This window comes from Schistocerca serialis, chromosome 1 (genome assembly GCF_023864345.2).
Source record: "Schistocerca serialis cubense isolate TAMUIC-IGC-003099 chromosome 1, iqSchSeri2.2, whole genome shotgun sequence".
NCBI classification, from domain to species: Eukaryota; Metazoa; Arthropoda; class Insecta; order Orthoptera; family Acrididae; genus Schistocerca; species Schistocerca serialis.
In genome coordinates, this window is record NC_064638.1 from 118720241 (window position 1) to 118737712 (window position 17472).

The following is a 17472-nucleotide window of genomic DNA, read 5'->3' on the forward strand; positions in this document are numbered from 1 at the left end:
CGGCCACTTCGACCGGCAATGACGTTCTAAAACAGTGGTTTCCAACCCGGGGGTAATTACCATCTGAGGGGTAAAACGCAATTTTCGAAGCGGTAAGAATAAAAGAATACGGTTGTGTTACGGTTACGAAACTAAATTATTTTTTAACATCAGATTCTGGTACTAAGTTACCAGTCCTTATATATTTTCAAACACGAGCACTAAACCGTGACAGAATTTGGTTGAGGTTAAAGCTTATAAAACGAATGTACGAACATCTTCTACTCACACAGCCCACCTTCCACACACAAACTTTTGCTACGCGTCTATGACAGTAAAATTAAGGATATACTTCAATATCTCATCAAAATGCCTTCTCTGAGCTGTAGGTACTTCCCGCAATGGACCACAAATCGCTTCATTATTCATTTGGCAACAGATAATTGATCTAATCGACGGCACGACGGAGCAGTAGCTACGTAATGGTTACTACAATGCTGCAGGGCCTTCATAGTGTTATTATTATTACTAGTTGTTGTCAGACATAAAGCTTTGGCAGCCTAAGGTCATTCAGTTTCTACCAGTTCACAAGTAAGGAGTCCAGCAACGAAGTAATTTACAAACAGTAACTGTAGCGCACGTATTTTAATTCGGTTGCTTTTACATGTGGGTGTATGCCTGAAGAAAGAGTCGCTAGAGGAAGGAGTGATGCAGAGGCAGCATATTTCGCAACAAATCTCCATCCCCAATGCTGATACTTAGCTTTCTTTTCTCAAGAGAAGTTATAGGGATCACTAGCGGTGCACTGCTAAGTGTTTCATCGTTCTATAAAAAAAGTTGTTAGAAAAGAAAAACCATTAGTTCATGGCATAATAAAAGATCTACAGAAACTATCTTTCGTCATTCTCAAAATAAAAATGTTCAAATAGAATTTTTTCTCATTCTAAAAATTTTTAGGCATTGATGTTGATGACGTTACTGGTGGAGGGTATCAGGTAATATCTGGTTGCACTCAGGGGTAAAGCCTTCAGAAATGTGAAACACTGCTCTAGAAGATACCGACAGGGATGTGGAGCCATGCTGAGTCCAGGCTGCGCTAGGTTTCTCGGTTGAGGATCCATGGCGCGTACAGCTCAGACGAGGTGGTCCCACAGATTCTCGATTGATTTTAATCCAGTGAGTTTTGTGGCCAGGGGAGTACGACAAACTCATCCCGGCGCTATTTGAAGCACGCACGTACACTGCGAGTGGCGAGACATGTTGCGATGTCCTGCTGGTAGATGCCATCGCACCACGGTTCCAAAGGATATACGCAAACTTGAACTTGTGTTGATCCGTTGTGCCTTCCAGAATGAGAGGATCGCGCAGGGAATGCCACAAAAACATTCCCCAGACCATAACGCTCCCCCTTCCGACGGTTGTAGCGGGGTATTTGCTTTCAGACGTTTCACGCCGCACACGCCAACGGCCATCTATCGAACGGAGCATAAAACGTGATTCATCTACAGACGCCACCTGTCGCCACACAGTGGACGTCCAGTTGCGTCCGTCGCCGATGACAGTCAACATGGGTTAAGAACCAGGCTCCTGCTGAGGAGGCCCAAATGCAGCAACTTTCGCTGAATGGTCGTTGAGGAGACACTGTTGGTAGCCCCTTCGTTCATTTGGGCTGTCAGCTGCTCAAGAGTTGCGCATGTATTCGCCCGTAAACATGTCCGCAGCCATTGTTCACCCCCGTCATCTATGGCCCGTGGTGCACTCAGTGGCCTCTGCGCCAGTTTTGGATAGGGTCAGTTTGCCACGCACGGCATGCTACAGCCACGGCAACAGTTTACAAACTTAGCCGTTTCGAAATTCTCTTGCAGGCTTTGGCCCGGAAACCAATGATCATGTTCTTTTGGAGATCAGATAAATCGCTCGGTTTTCACATTACAATAACGACTAAACTGATCCCAGACGCACTATATATACCCTCCACTGCTAGAGTTGACCATTGCCATCTGTGAATGGTTACTGAACGTCGACGCCGAACATAGGCGGTGGACACATTAGTGTGACTGGACCGTGTATGCTGTTGTAGCAGTTCAAATGGTTCAAATGGCTCTGAGCACTATGGGACTTAACTTCTGAGGTCATCAGTCTCCTAGAACTGAGAAATACTTAAACCTAACTAACCTAAGGACAACACACACATCCATGCCCGAGGCAGGATTCGGACCTACGACCATAGCGGTCGCGCGGTATTATATGTGTTCTTATTTTCAGAAACACTTTTCTTGTTATTGGCAGTCTGCATTTTACACTGAAGAACCAAAGAAACTGGTACATGTGCATAATATCGTGTAGGGCCCCTCGCTAATACGCAGAAATGGCGCAATACGACGTGGCATGGACTTCAGTAATGACTGAAATAGTGCTGCAGGGAACTGACACCATGAATCCTGCAGGGCTGTCCATAAACCCGTAAGAGTACGAGGGGGTGGAGATCTCTTCTGAACAGTACGTTGCAAGGCATCGCAGATATGCTCAATAGAGATTATGTATGGGGAGTTTGGTGGCCAGCGGAAGTGTCTGAACTCAGAAGAGAATGTTCCTGAAGCCACTTTGTAGCAATTCTGCACGTGTGGGGTGTCGCTTTGTTCTGCTGGAATTGCCCAAGTCCGTTGAAATGCACAGTGGACATGAATGGATGCAGGTGATAACACAGGATGGTTACGTATGTGTCACCTGTCAGAGTCGTATCTAGACGTATCAGAGGTCCCGTATCATTCCATCTGCACACGCACCACGCTATTACAGAGCCTCCGCCAGCTTGAACAATAATCTGCTGACATGCAGAGCCCATGGATTAATGAGGTTGTCTCCATACCAGTATATGTCCATCCGCTCGATACAATTTGAAACCAGACTCGTCCGACCAGCTAACGTTTCCAGTCATCAACTGTCTAAAGTCGGCGTTGACTGGCCCAGGCGAGGCGTAAAGCTTTGTCGCGCGGTCATCAAGGGTACACGAGTGGCTTTCGGCTCCGAAAACACGTATCTATCATGTTTCGTTGAATAGTTCGCACATTGACACTTGTTGATGGCCCAACACTGAAATGTGCAGCAGTATGCGGTAGGGTTGCACTTGTGTCACGTTGAAAGATTCTCTTCAGTCGTCGTTGGTCCCGTTCTTGCAGGATCTTTTTCCGGCCGCAGCGATGTCGGAGATTTAATTTTTTACGGATTCCTTATTGTTGTGTACGTAGTTCCGCGTAGTCAGCGCGTACACAACTTTCCCACTAGAGCGCGCCCCGCTAAGCACAACAGCGCAGGCGCAGCGCTCGTCCGTCTCCGCACTAGATGGCGCTGTCTCAGAGACGGACCAAATTCTGCTTCCGCCGATCCGCGTATTAATATGTAATGCAGCCAATGAGATTGCTGCTAACGTAGAACCTTTTCTCCTCGCGGATCACACTCGCGCAGTGATACCTGAACGCTCGAGGTATTATAACGAGTGTACAGACCTCCGATTAGTCAGTCTGCATTAGTCTGTAGTCAAGTTTCAGTCTGCGCCTAATAAGATTATCATATTCCGGTATATAGCCACGAAGAGAAATGTATAGACACTTGTCCAGTATCAGAGATATGTGAGAACAAGATTAACGTACCAAAACCAAAGGAACTTCAGATTGTCAATTGTAAACAGCATCCAGAATCAAGTTACGTAATATCTATGATCTTTATTATTTTAATAATTGTGTTTGAAAATTAATCAAGTTCTGTTTAAAGTTGGTCACCGTCAATCTGCTACTCTAAGCGTGCAAGTGGCATTTCTATCGGCTGACCTAACGGCAGAAGATAAACACGCCACGATAAGACCACGAGACATATTGCTGACACTCGCCTACTTCGTTAGAGCGACAAGCCAAATAATCTGATGGTGTGTGTACCGAATTTCTTATAGTACGCACACCGCACTTATATTCAGGGTACACTTGTGAAATGGTCGCACGGGAAAATCTCCACTTCATCGCTACCTCGGAGATGCTGTGTTCCATCGCTCGTGCGCCGCCTATAACACCACGTTCAAACTCACTTAAATCTTGATAACCTGCCATTATAGCAGCAGTAACCGATCTAACAACTGCGCCAGACATTTGTTGTCTTATATAGGCGTTGCCGACTGCAGCGCCGTGTTCTGCCTGTTTCCATATCTCTGTATTTGAATATGCATGCCTATACCAGTTTCTTTGGCGCTTCAGTGTACATTCTCTATACTAGCCATGGTCAGTTACTTTGTTGTCCAAATAGCAAAACGGATCGACTACTTTTAGTGTCTCATTTCCTAACACAATTCCATCAGAATCATGTGATTTAATTCGACTACATACCGTTACCGTTGTTTTACTTTATTTGACAGTCATCTTGTAATGTCTCTGTTTACTGTCTCTTTTCAAGACGACACTACGTAATCTGATCAGCTGAACTTCCAAGTCCTTTATCTTCTCTGACAGAAATAAAATGTCAGCGACATATTTTAATTTCTTTATTTCTGCTCCCTGAATTTTAATACCCTTCCTAAATTTCTTCTTGGTTTCCTTCAATGTTTACTCAGTGTATAGTTTGGATAACATCATGGAGAGGCTACAAGCGTGTCCCACGTCCATCTCAGCTCCTGCTTCCCTTTCGTGTCGTTAGACCCATCTAATAGCAGTATGGTTTCTGCAAAAGGTGCAGACAATCTTTCGCTCCGTGTATTTCATCCCTGGTGAGTTCAAACGTTCGAGGAGTGTTTTCCAGTCAACCTTATCAAAAGGTTTCTTTAAATCTTCAAATGCTACAGATGTAGGTTTGCCAGTCCATAACCTATCTTCTCAGATATGTCGTAGGGTAAGCAAGCTCCTACGTTTGTTCGGAACCGAAAGTGATCTTCCCCAAGGTCATTTCTACCAGTATTTCCATTATACTGTTAATAATTCCAGTCATTATTTAGCACTCATGGCACTACAACGTAGGTTCGGTAATGCCCTCATCTGCCTTGTTCGGAAATAGAATTGTTACATTCTTCTTGAAGGCAGAGTATTTCACCTATCTCATGCATCTTGCGAATCAGGCGGAATAGTTTTGTCATAGCATCTTCTCCCAAGGATTTCAATAACTCTGAGAGATTATCGTCTATCGAGGCGCCTATTATAGTGCATGTTTATAGTTACTCCGATATCAATGTATGACGTAACGGGCAGTAACTGGATCTAGTAAAAAATCTCAGGAGTTTATAGAGGAGTTACTTCTAAAAAATCTGAAAGCAGCATTTCTTCAACATATGGCCTGATTAATGATAGTCACTGTTAAGCGTTCACATCATAGTCTGTGCCCTCACCATACGCAATATACAGCGTGTTAAAAACAATATTCGATATTTTAAGAGGTAGTAGACCAGAAATAAGAAAAATGTCCAGCAAATACGGACTCTAAAATGCCAACCTAAAAGCTCTGAGCCCTTGTTCATCTTCTCTATTGCGAAACACATGTCTTCTACCTCGTAAGGTATCCATATGACAGCCCATGTTTACTGGACATTTATTTTCTTGTTTGAGCCATACTGTCATCTCTCAAAATACAGAGTACTTTTTTTAACACCTTGTATGAGTTTCTTCACTGAATGTGGCCTTTTGAATAAGACTGGCATAGCCTTGCATATAACTTATATATATGTAGGACGCTGTTATTTTCGTCGGTATATATTGTCAAAGTGCTATGGGAAAAGTCATTTGGTTGAGAGTATGCAGTGGACAGAATTCGCACTTTATGTGTAAATTTTATTTTGGTAAATACATTTATTTCATTATACTATTTCGAATTATTTAGGAGTTTCAATTCACTCTTTGATGCCTTTGAACTCCCGATCTGTCAACATATCGGTGATTTTGCCGTGATTATCGCTCCTTTATTTAGATGAGCCTGTTCACCTGCAGATTCGTCCAACAACTATGAAATGGATTTCCCTCCAGAAGTCCACAGCAGTTATTCTCCCCCTGCCAGTCTGAGTCCCTAAGGACCTATGACCTAGACCTCGCCGGACGTTGCAGCCCAATTCCACCCTCCCCCCCCCCCCCCTTGGTTCTTTTTTGTGGTTATTTATCAAACGTGTACTTAAATGGTGCGTCTGTTATGTGTTCCAGGTTACGGGAAGGAGTTTCGGCAGTTCGGCAACTACAACGGTATCCCAATCGCTCCCAGGCCCTCGCCATGGATAAGGGCGGCCGAAATACAAAGGTAATACAATTGTCACTGTCTGCGGGATGAATTGCCATGTGAGAACAAATGTTATCAGAACCACGTAATCTAACCTGAGTTCTAGAACTAATGCTAATATAGATACCATTCACAAGAGAGGTGTTTGTCCATTTGAGTCAGCGGGACGGCATCTTCATGGAAGCCGTGCGTAAAATGGTGTAAGTCGACTCTAATGGAAGCTCGTGGATCAGGGTGAGTCAAAAGTAGTTCGAGGACAGCAGATAGGCGCTGACTGATGAGTGTCGATCTCACAGACCTCGGCTATGAAGCTTTGTCGTGAAGGCTTTGAAGCTACTACGCCCATAACAGCCGATCAGTTGACAGCCTTATGTGGCCGCCATTCCTCGAAGACACTGTGTCATGTGATGAAGTCTTCTCGGATTGTCAGTCAAATCAAGGCGTTGTTCTGCGGTAACGTTACAACAAGTTTTCTACGTTCCATATTCAGGCGAAGAGAACGAGAGCACTTAGTGACTTCGCCTGAAGATGACAAGTAGGAAACTAGTTGAAACTTTGTCCCAGAACGACGTCTTGACTCGGCTGATAACCTGAGAAGACTTCATCATCTAGTTTCACCGAGAAAGTCTAAATTCGCATATACTGTATCAGGTGTTGGTGCGGCGGTCTGGGGCTGTGATGCTATCAGCGAGGCGGCAAGGACCTGCCCAGCTGCGGCGGAAGCATTTACCCCTATATAATAAGTCAGGTACTAAAGTTCAAAACTGTATATATGTCTTGAGGCAGGTAAATCGCCACCTGCTAATTACCCAGATTAAATTCATCCAGTGTTTGAGAACCAGACCACTTAGTGACTTCCGACAAACTTAACACCTAATTTCAAACTTTTTCGAAACATTTTCTCATTAACACTCTCCACAAAATAATGAAAGGAAAAAAATTTACCTCTTACCAAATATTCGTTGTTCATCCAGTAAAATTTCAGCATCAGGCATGACGTTTTAATTTATTACGTTTTTTAACTAATAACTCTTTTCGCAACACATTTTGCAGACAGTATCTGGATATAGCACTGGATACCTGCGAAACATCACTGTACGGCACGTAGTTCAGGGGATATTACGCCATAAACAGTTAGACCCGTGAAGCGGTTGTTTTACACATGGGAGTTCGACTCTGTAAACCAGGGAATGCGGCCTGCGATACATCTGATTTCGGGCTGCCACTCACAGTTTGTTCTTGTAATTTTTATTTTATTTTTTCACTCTTCTTTCATTTCCTTCCGAAATGGAGAGGGCGGGCTCTTGTAGAACTTCGTTCTTTTGAGCCTAGTCTAACTGGCTTTAGGACAGTTCGGAATAATAACTTCTGACAACACAGTATTCTTGAACTTACGGCCTTTACGTAGACAAGGTAAGGGATTTGCGGCTTCGGTTCTAGAAAGTATGTATACCATTCTTTAAACAATCGGGAGTGCGGGTGGGAGGGGAGCGGGCGATTGCCATTCCTAGGTAATTTACGGTGATTGCCTTTTTAACATTGAATGTTCCATCGAAGTATTTATATAAAATACTACCTCACGCCTCGTTTAATAGTGTTCGTTAATGTTTATTTCTAATATACTTAACCTACTTTACCCATTATGTTAATGTATAAGCACTTTTTAATTGTACTTTTCCAGTCTCAGCTGTCACGAACTGTACAATATTCGTACTTTCACAAGTGCTATGTAACGTATTCAGATGATCTGAGTTTCTAAGAACTTTGAACAGGCTGTCATAGCATTTGGGACAGGTGCGACTCAAAAAATACAATCCAATAATTTTGTTTATAGTCTCGTCAATGTCATTCCTTTAGGTAGTAGGGAAAGGTACAGTGGATCGGACATGTAAGCCTATTCTGAATTTTCTGAATGTTTTATTGGAATACTCTTCACATTAAACAATACTATGATATGTTATTTAATAGAACTATAAAACTCGATGTCGTAAGAAAATACGTTCGTTGATTTTTTTAATATTTCTTCCACTATTCTCATTTTGGTACCGTAAATGTTTGAAGGATTGTGTCGGGCATGAAATTGTAATCAGGGGGGGAAAATCATTTAATATGCAAAACAGTTTTAATTTGATCTTAAATGGTTATAAACATGTAATTGCCCATCAGTTCAATTATTTCCCGAAGAATCTGTCAATTCGTTCCTTGTTGCAACTTTCTGCTCGCTGCAAACTCGTGATTTCAGCTTTCCTCAGTTATAAATCAAATATTTTGATAAAATCGTAGTAAAAGTCTTTACCCGCTTTCAGTCTTGCCTTATTGAGCCAATACTTTTATTTTCAGCTGCACTGCATATTTGATAATAGATTTAAGAACTCGTCATTACTGGAACGTATAAGCCATCTATCTAAATATTTAACATGATCGCACAATACTATTTCCTACTCATCACAATGGTCTCGGAAATAATGTATTATTTCCTAAAACAGAACCTTGTTCTTTTCCCTGAAAACCGTAAGTAAACCTAATGTAATTCTAAAGTACTTCCCATTCGTTTCTCTATATGATTACTTCTACGGCTTCCTTCTTATTATTTTCACCGCATTTATGGCCTGACTTCTTCAACTTTGTATATTAAAGAAAAAATCCTAAACATTTTAATTTTAAGCTTCGTTTTGTCCACTACAACCTAAAATTACTGTGTCCGATACAACCCAAACGCACCGCAATGGTACTTTAACATTCCCACTGAAATCGTGCAGAATAATATCAGTTATGATTAGAGATGAGTAATTGATATTTTTTATTTTCTGCTTGCTGTCCAACGCGTTACCGAGCTATAACTCCATTTTCAACGTGTGCATGGATATATTGAAAGTTACATTTGCTTTATTTTCTCACGTAACGGTGAAAGAACAACAAAGCTGTTAGATTTAACGATATTAACTATATCCAAGGTGGAATTAATGAGATAAAACAAGAGAAATGATAGAAATAACGTCTAGTAGCTTATTACCAGCGTTTGACCACATGACTTTCGTCTTCTGCATTGCTGAAAAACTTCCACATTTGCACTTACGTTTTGAAACTATTTAATATATTTATTATAGTATTACATGAGTTAAATGGTGCATATTAACCTATGTTATAGTGAAGGGATGGAATATTACTAGATTTACTGTTACTTCCATTTACATAATAGACGAAACAGAATAAGAAATTAAAGAATAATTTAGAGGAGTGATTACAAACAATTTTAATTTGACATGTTTACATATTCAAGACGAAATTTGACAACCTTATTTATATACAGGATGGCATAATTATCACTGCAGTTTACTATTTGTATTGCTATGTATGTAATTTATATTTTTGCTATTGTAACTTAACATTATTTTAGTTACGCATACTCCAGTGTTAACTTCGTGCACCGAAAAGCTTACTAGAAATAACTAACTTGTTGCCACTCCAAAACGGACTGAAGTTTTGATTCAAAATCGCCTGAGTTGTCTTGTCCCTCCATGGCTCCCACTGCAGAGGCGCGATGGGTGCTGTCTCTAGTTCTAGAGGTTAGAAACAGTCCTCGTCCGATACAGTCCGCTGTCCAATACTTCCCGATCTTCCCCAGCCCTTAGTCTATGTAAATCTTGTACATTCACGTGGAATGTGCTGTATCGTAGGAAATAATTTTCGTCGACACTGTGCTGAGAATTCTTAGCTATAGTCCTAGAGGAGGTCGAGATGATACTACAACATATTAAATATCAGAACATCTTATTAGAGTCCGCGAAACATACAGTGGCCGATGCGTAGTTTCCGTCCAAAACGCTGGGTGAGTGCATACGTTTGTTCGGACGGGGAGGCCTACACTGTTTGCCCACTTTTGGCGATGACAGAATCGAGGTGCACGTCCTGCAATCTTTCCCAAAAGACTTTACAGAAACTTTTCAGTAAAAAAAAAAAATCGTTTCTGCGCTACTTATACCTTTATATATCAGCTTCATGATTATGTGCCAACCATTTCGTTATAGTCACAATTATTGTGATATTTGCATGTACGTAAGACACTGCGCGAAATTTGGAAAAGTTTGCAATGAAAAATAAGGGTCGTTACGATTTTGTGTTTGGTGCCTATTACGTAATATGTTGCTGGGTTAGAAATTTAGCTAAGATATTGAATTTTTCCGTAGACTTGGATGGAGGACTCTACCTGTCACCAATATCAACAAAACTGCTCTGACGTAGCACACTCATTTGCGATCGCGCGCGCCAGCGATAAAGCCATAGGGAAACATCCACAACATTCTCCACGTTTCGTAAACAGTTTGAGATATCGAAATGAGATTTTGGAACATGGTAGCTCGCAAAGAGGAGCGAATTTTGCTATTTCGTTATTATGCAAAACTTCATTATCTACCGCATTATCCCACTAAGTACAGACTTTCACAATGAAAATATGTTATTTTTAAGGACCATCGATTGCTGGTAAAACGAGAAATGCTAGGTGTTTCGGAACTACGTAAGTGAAGACATCACACGGTAATTTTTGTACCGAGGATGTGCGTTTTCATAACCTATTGACCTTACTTCTTCTCAGTTCGTCATTAATAAATTTAATAAAGCACTGTTTCGGAATTCTCTCCCAGTTGCACCTGCACTAGATGTTAGTGAGGCGGCTGTATTTTCACAAAAGAAGCAGATTTTAACATGGCAACAAGAGAAATGCATGGGTTTTACTCAAAATTCGCCAGTCATGACGCTTCTCTGAACGTTACAAATGACTAAGAAGCCAGGTGAGAATAAATCGCTGTTCTTGTTGTATATCAGCGGAATTATTTTTCGACACTAACGAAAGCAGAGGTGACACTTCTTTTTGAATGGTCAGGATGCAAATGTGGTTATGGAGGGTCTCAATATTATAAAAAAATGTGAGCGTAGGCTTCAGTTCAGAAAGGCACTTCTCGTCCAGCGGCCTGCATTACCCCTACAGTGCCTACCTTGTAGCCCCCATGACTTCCACTCTCCCCACGCGTGCCCTGCAGACTTGCACATCTACTGGGCACATTATTCTGCGCACATTGTACAACTTGAACACGATGAAATCCTTAACAATATATGTCCACAAGAATCTCATGAATATTTGTTACTGTCACTGCACATTAACATATCAATTGATACAGGACAAAATAGGGTACTGTCTAATACAACAATTGAACTGTTGGATCAATAGAGAGATGATGCTATTGTCTTCAGCGATGACTGCACACTGGGCTCAGACGTAAGCAAGTATGCTAATGCAGTGGCATACGGAAACTCTTCCTGGCTTGTCTACTCCGACCCCGCTCAGGGAGCGACTACGCTTACTTGTTTCGTTGCGAAGTACCAACCTTGTCTTAGCACATCGTCCTTCGGGGGACACCACAGAATGCAAATGCTATGACGTTTTCTGCCACACGAAATTTCCATTGCCTCCCCGAATCTAAAAACATTTGACACGAGAGTGATACAGAACCGTTTGAATGGCCGCCTGTTTATACTCCAGAGCCTGAGTATGAGAACACTTTCTGGTGGTTTCACAGTGCGGACACCGCTGTCTACCCCGGCGAGCGGCAGCAACCATCGTTCCCTGAGCAACAGGTGCCTTTTGGTAACGCCATCATCCTTCAGAGGAGGGGGCCGCAGTACCCCGTGCTACCAGCGCCCCCTGAGCAGCAGGCGCCACCTGCTGACGGCTTCATCTACCAAAGGATGGGACCGCCCCCACTAGGACCGGGACCATACAAGTAAGGCAAACGCAGGGAGTGCTGCGCAAATCACTTGTAAATTATCACAATTAATCAACTTGTTTCGGAAAGTCGTGATACCATTATTAAGTTCTATAAAAAACAAAAACATGACTCAGTATGTTGTCCCTGTAGTACACGTACCTTAAAAGTACAGGCTAGCGCACGAAAAACCAGTCCCGAGTACTAGACTGCCCATTGTCGCCCACCAACAGTCATCCATTGTTTCTAAGCTGTTGGCAACCACGTTTTGTATGTCAGTACAAAAGCCGTTGCGACTTGGCTTGAAGTAAATATCGCAGCGAGATGGTAAGCACTATTGTACTTTCATGCGCAGAATACATACCAGAAGTGTTTCGCTCCCGAGGCTTTTCTGGCGTAGGGTTGCACCAAAACTATCGATATTCCAGCGTATCGACCTCTTCGTCACAACTATATCGTTATCTTTCATAAGGGTCGATCAATGTACACTCCTGGAAATTGAAATAAGAACACCGTGAATTCATTGTCCCAGGAAGGGGAAACTTTATTGACACATTCCTGGGGTCAGATACATCACATGATCACACTGACAGAACCACAAGCACATAGACACAGGCAACAGAGCATGCACAATGTCGGCACTAGTACAGTGTATATCCACCTTTCGCAGCAATGCAGGCTGCTATTCTCCCATGGAGACGATCGTAGAGATGCTGGATGTAGTCCTGTGGAACGGCTTGCCATGCCATTTCCACCTGGCGCCTCAGTTGGACCAGCGTTCGTGCTGGACGTGCAGACCGCGTGAGACGACGCTTCATCCAGTCCCAAACATGCTCAATGGGGGACAGATCCGGAGATCTTGCTGGCCAGGGTAGTTGACTTACACCTTCTAGAGCACGTTCGGTGGCACGGGATACATGCGGACGTGCATTGTCCTGTTGGAACAGCAAGTTCCCTTGCCGGTCTAGGAATGGTAGAACGATGGGTTCGATGACGGTTTGGATGTACCGTGCACTATTCAGTGTCCCCTCGACGATCACCAGTGGTGTACGGCCAGTGTAGGAGATCGCTCCCCACACCATGATGCCGGGTGTTGGCCCTGTGTGCCTCGGTCGTATGCAGTCCTGATTGTGGGGCTCACCTGCACGGCGCCAAACACGCATACGACCATCATTGGCACCAAGGCAGAAGCGACTCTCATCGCTGAAGACGACACGTCTCCATTCGTCCCTCCATTCACGCCTGTCGCGACACCACTGGAGGCGGGCTGCACGATGTTGGGGCGTGAGCGGAAGACGGCCTAACGGTGTGCGGGACCGTAGCCCAGCTTCATGGAGACGGTTGCGAATGGTCCTCGCCGATACCCCAGGAGCAACAATGTCCCTAATTTGCTGAGAAGTGGCGGTGCGGTCCCCTACGGCACTGCGTAGGATCCTACGGTCTTGGAGTGCATCCGTGCGTCGCTGCTGTCCGGTCCCAGGTCGACGGGCACGTGCACCTTCCGCCGACCACTGGCGACAACATCGATGTACTGTGGAGACCTCACACCCCACGTGTTGAGCAATTCGGCGGTACGTCCACCCGGCCTCCCGCATGCCCACTATACGCCCTCGCTCAAAGTCCGTCAACTGCACATACGGTTCACGTCCACGCTGTCGCGGCATGCTACCAGTGTTAAAGACTGCGATGGAGCTCCGTATGCCACGGCAAACTGGCTGACACTGACGGCGGCGGTGCACAAATGCTGCGCAGCTAGCGCCATTCGACGGCCAACACCGCGGTTCCTGGTGTGTCCGCTGTGCCGTGCGTGTGATCATTGCTTGTACAGCCCTCTCGCAGTGTCCGGAGCAAGTATGGTGGGTCTGACACACCGGTGTCAATGTGTTCTTTTTTTCCATTTCCAGGAGTGTATATCGATGGTCCCGGCGGAGGTTCGAGTCCTCCCTCGGGCATGGGTGTGTGTGTTTATCCTTAGGATATTTTAGGGTAAGTAGTGTGTAAGCTTAGGGACTGATGTCCTTAGCAGTCAAGTCCAATAAGATTTCACACACATTTGAACACATTTTTGAATGTATTTCGATATTTTTAAAAATTTGCCCACTCTAGGATAGTTTTAAAGACGTCTGAGTGCTCTGCTGACACATATTTTTTAACTGTAGCAAATCTTTAGTGAGATTCACCGGAAGTAGGACTTATCACAACGATAATCAAAAGTCATAAGGTAATAATGTACAAAGAATGCGACGAACACCCAAGAAGGTAAAACAAAATTTTTAACCTTCTTACAGTCTACTATTAAAGATAAGTCTAGAGCAGTGGATCACAACAGGTGGTCCGCGGATCCCCAGGGGTCAGCGAGCTATGCCAGAGGGGTCCGCAAGCTGCTATTAGAATAAAAATATATTAAATATATTTCGTATGATAACAGATTTTTTGTTTTGGCCGCTTCCTGCATGAGCAGTTTTAAGATCAATATTTTTTCTATAATGAATATGTCAGTGTTTTTTCTAACAAGGGAACATCCCCATCGCACCCCCCTCAGATTTAGTTATAAGTTGGCACAGTGGATAGCCCTTGAAAAACTGAACACAGATCAATCGAGAAAACAGGAAGAAGTTGTGTGGAACTACGAAAAAATAAGCAAAATATACAAACTGGGTCGTCCATGCGTAAGATAGGCAACATTAACGGCAATGTCAGGCGAGGAGTGCCGTGGTTACATGGTTAGCGTGAACATCAGCGGAACGAGAGGTCCTTGGTTCAAGTCTGCCCTCGACTGAAAATTTTGCTTTCTTTATTTTCGCAAAGTTATGATCTGTCCGTTCGTTCATTGACGTCTCTGTTCACTGTAATAAGTTTAGTGTCTGTGTTTTGCGACCGCACCGCAAAACCGTGTGATTAGTTGACGAAAGGACGTGCTTCTCCAATGGGAACCGAAAACATTTGATCGCAAGGTCATAGGTCAACCGATTCCTCCACAGGAAAACACGTCTGATATTTTGTATACGACACTGGTGACAGCATGTGCGTCACATGACAGGAATATGTTGTCGACCCACCTAACTAGTACACTTGGCGAATGGGTGAAAAGATTCTTCTACCTTGCCCGATTTAGGTTTTCTTGTGGATGTAATAATCACTCCCAAAAAAGTGATGAAAACATAAGAGTTTTTCACATAAACTGAAAATAAAAAGTTAAAATTTTCAGTCGAGGGCTGATTTGAACCAAGGACCTCTCGTTCCGCAGCTGTTCACGCTAACCACGGGACCACGGCGCTTCTCGCATCACAAACCCCTTAATGTTGCCTATCTTACGCATGGACGACCCAGTTTGTATATTTCGCTTATTTTTTCATAGTTCCACACAACTTCTTCCTATTTTCTCGATTGATCTGTGTTCAGTTTTTCAAGGCCTATCCACTGTGCCAACTTATAACTAAATCTGAGGGGGGTGCGATGGGGATGTTCCCTTGTAAGTATCAAAAATAGAAAACGTATAAAAAGACTCTTAATCTGGCTTTTTTAGGTACTTGATACTGTGATATGACAAAGTACCAATCATGCTCGATGAGGAGACCCTCGAGAAAATTTTGTTGGGAACCCCTGGTCTAGAGCATTGAACTATAGTGCGACTGGACATTTTAGCTCCACCTCTTGTGGCGAAATGTTAGCATGTAAGAAACCTCCTCACACACCCTAAAAGAAAATTATTCGCATCATCGCACATTATCACACACAGTTGACATCTCAGCGAGATGTACCGCTTTTCGAAATTCATCCAGCAAATGAGTTATTTCTGCCCTATGTAGTGAGCAGATATGCGTCGCCTACCAAGAGAACGATCTAATACGAATCTACGAAAGAGTGGTTTGCTCTTAAAGAAACTGAGGTGTGTCGTTTCGAAATTTACCCTTCAATTGTGACTATTGTTTCAATACCAAATGTAAAAAAAAAAATGACAAATGCTCCTAGCTGCAAGGGGCAGTACGGACGCGTCAAACATTCCAAGAGAGGAACGAATGAGAATTGCTGAAAATATTAATATCAATGACTAGACACAAGCAAGACAAAATTGGAGGCACTATTTGACTTTGAGGGATACGGTTTCCCGATGTTCCTGTATATTTGTATAACGTCTGTTGAAGACTGCCAGTGTGTCAGGCACTATCAGTACGTCTGCGCAAAGGCAATGGAGAAATCCGCGGATTGTGAAAAGAACAGCAGCCAATCATATTCGAAAAAAGTAATTGACTGGACATAACATTCCATCTGCTTTCTTCCCACAGTGTGTCCCTATTAAAAATTATGGTCAAGCGCCACATTTCAGTTTGGTGACTCGTATGTTTCAGCAGCGGAATTAGCGTCGAGCAGGCGCCACAAAAATACGAACAATCAGTGCTGCTCATTGACCATCCGCCGTACCAGGTGATGATACACCAGCAATGGCAGTCACAACAACAGGCTATTTTCCGGTTAGAAGATTCGCTAAAATATTCCCTAACTTCGAAGAAAACCGCGTCTAGTATTGAGTTTCAAGCAGAAATGCTATTATGGACCAAGTGTGCTATCACTGATTTAATTATTGATATTTGTAGTAGTAGTAGTAACAGGCTAATAAAGAAAAAGCATTTTTAATGAAAGAGACTTATTCTTTTGGCATTTATTTTTCTGAACGTTAATATAGTAAAAATAAACCTTATCAACCATCATTTTTCTAAAATAATTTTTAACTATTCAAATTAATAATATTATGATGTTACTTCGATAGCAGTGGTTGCACTTGTTAACATATGTCAGCGAAAACTCGCTGACTGTTTTTATTTATGCTCAAGAGCCTTGCGGACCAGAAAAAAATTCTTTTCCGCCTCTACACAAAGATGGAGAATTTTTCACTCTGCAAAAGATTTACTTATGTATCAGGAGAACTGACAGAAGGCCTCATGTTATATTCCATAGCGGTGACCAGGTGCCACAAGAATACGAACACTCGATGCTGCTGATCGATCATCCGCCTGGTCAGATGATGTCCCAGCAACAGCAGCCAGACCAACAGACTATTGTCAGGTAACGAATATATCTCAACTTCGAAAAAATAATTTCATAATATTCAATTTCAGTGCGCAACCAGCGTGCTACATCTGTCATAAATACTACTATTATTATTATTATCATCATTTAATTATTATTTAAAAGTGAAAAGCCGACAAATTGCTGTAGTTCTATTCTCGTTTACCTTCTTACAAGATGGATTTTTTAATATTAGACTATCAGTAGTACGGCTACGACAGTTCTGCACAAAGAATACACAGTGTATGTCAGTACTTTCAGCTACCTAGTTTCAGCTATTTTTCAAGGTCGTACAATTACCCACATTCCACGTATGTAGATCGTCGTAAATGGGAGACTTTTAGGATTTTTGCCACGGCAGCGAATAAGAAAGCATAATTTATTCTCAAACTTTATTAATTCTTGCATGGACGTTCACAAACAGAGA

The 17472-nt window shown here is 42.8% G+C and overlaps 1 protein-coding gene across 5 annotated transcripts in view; it reads left to right on the forward strand.

The window, feature by feature from the left end:
- The window catches only part of LOC126463476 (uncharacterized), a 129425-nt gene that overhangs the window by 68003 nt on the left and 43950 nt on the right, over positions 1-17472 (forward strand). For 3 of the 5 annotated variants that reach the window (XM_050096160.1, XM_050096161.1, XM_050096162.1), the window contains exons 2-4: positions 6144-6237; positions 11793-11996; positions 16935-17042. In XM_050096160.1, coding sequence (XP_049952117.1) covers positions 6144-6237; positions 11793-11996; positions 16935-17042 — 406 coding nt within the window. The remainder of the gene's footprint in view (positions 1-6143; positions 6238-11792; positions 11997-16934; positions 17043-17472) is intronic. The other 2 variants (XM_050096163.1, XM_050096164.1) reach the window with 2 other exon arrangements.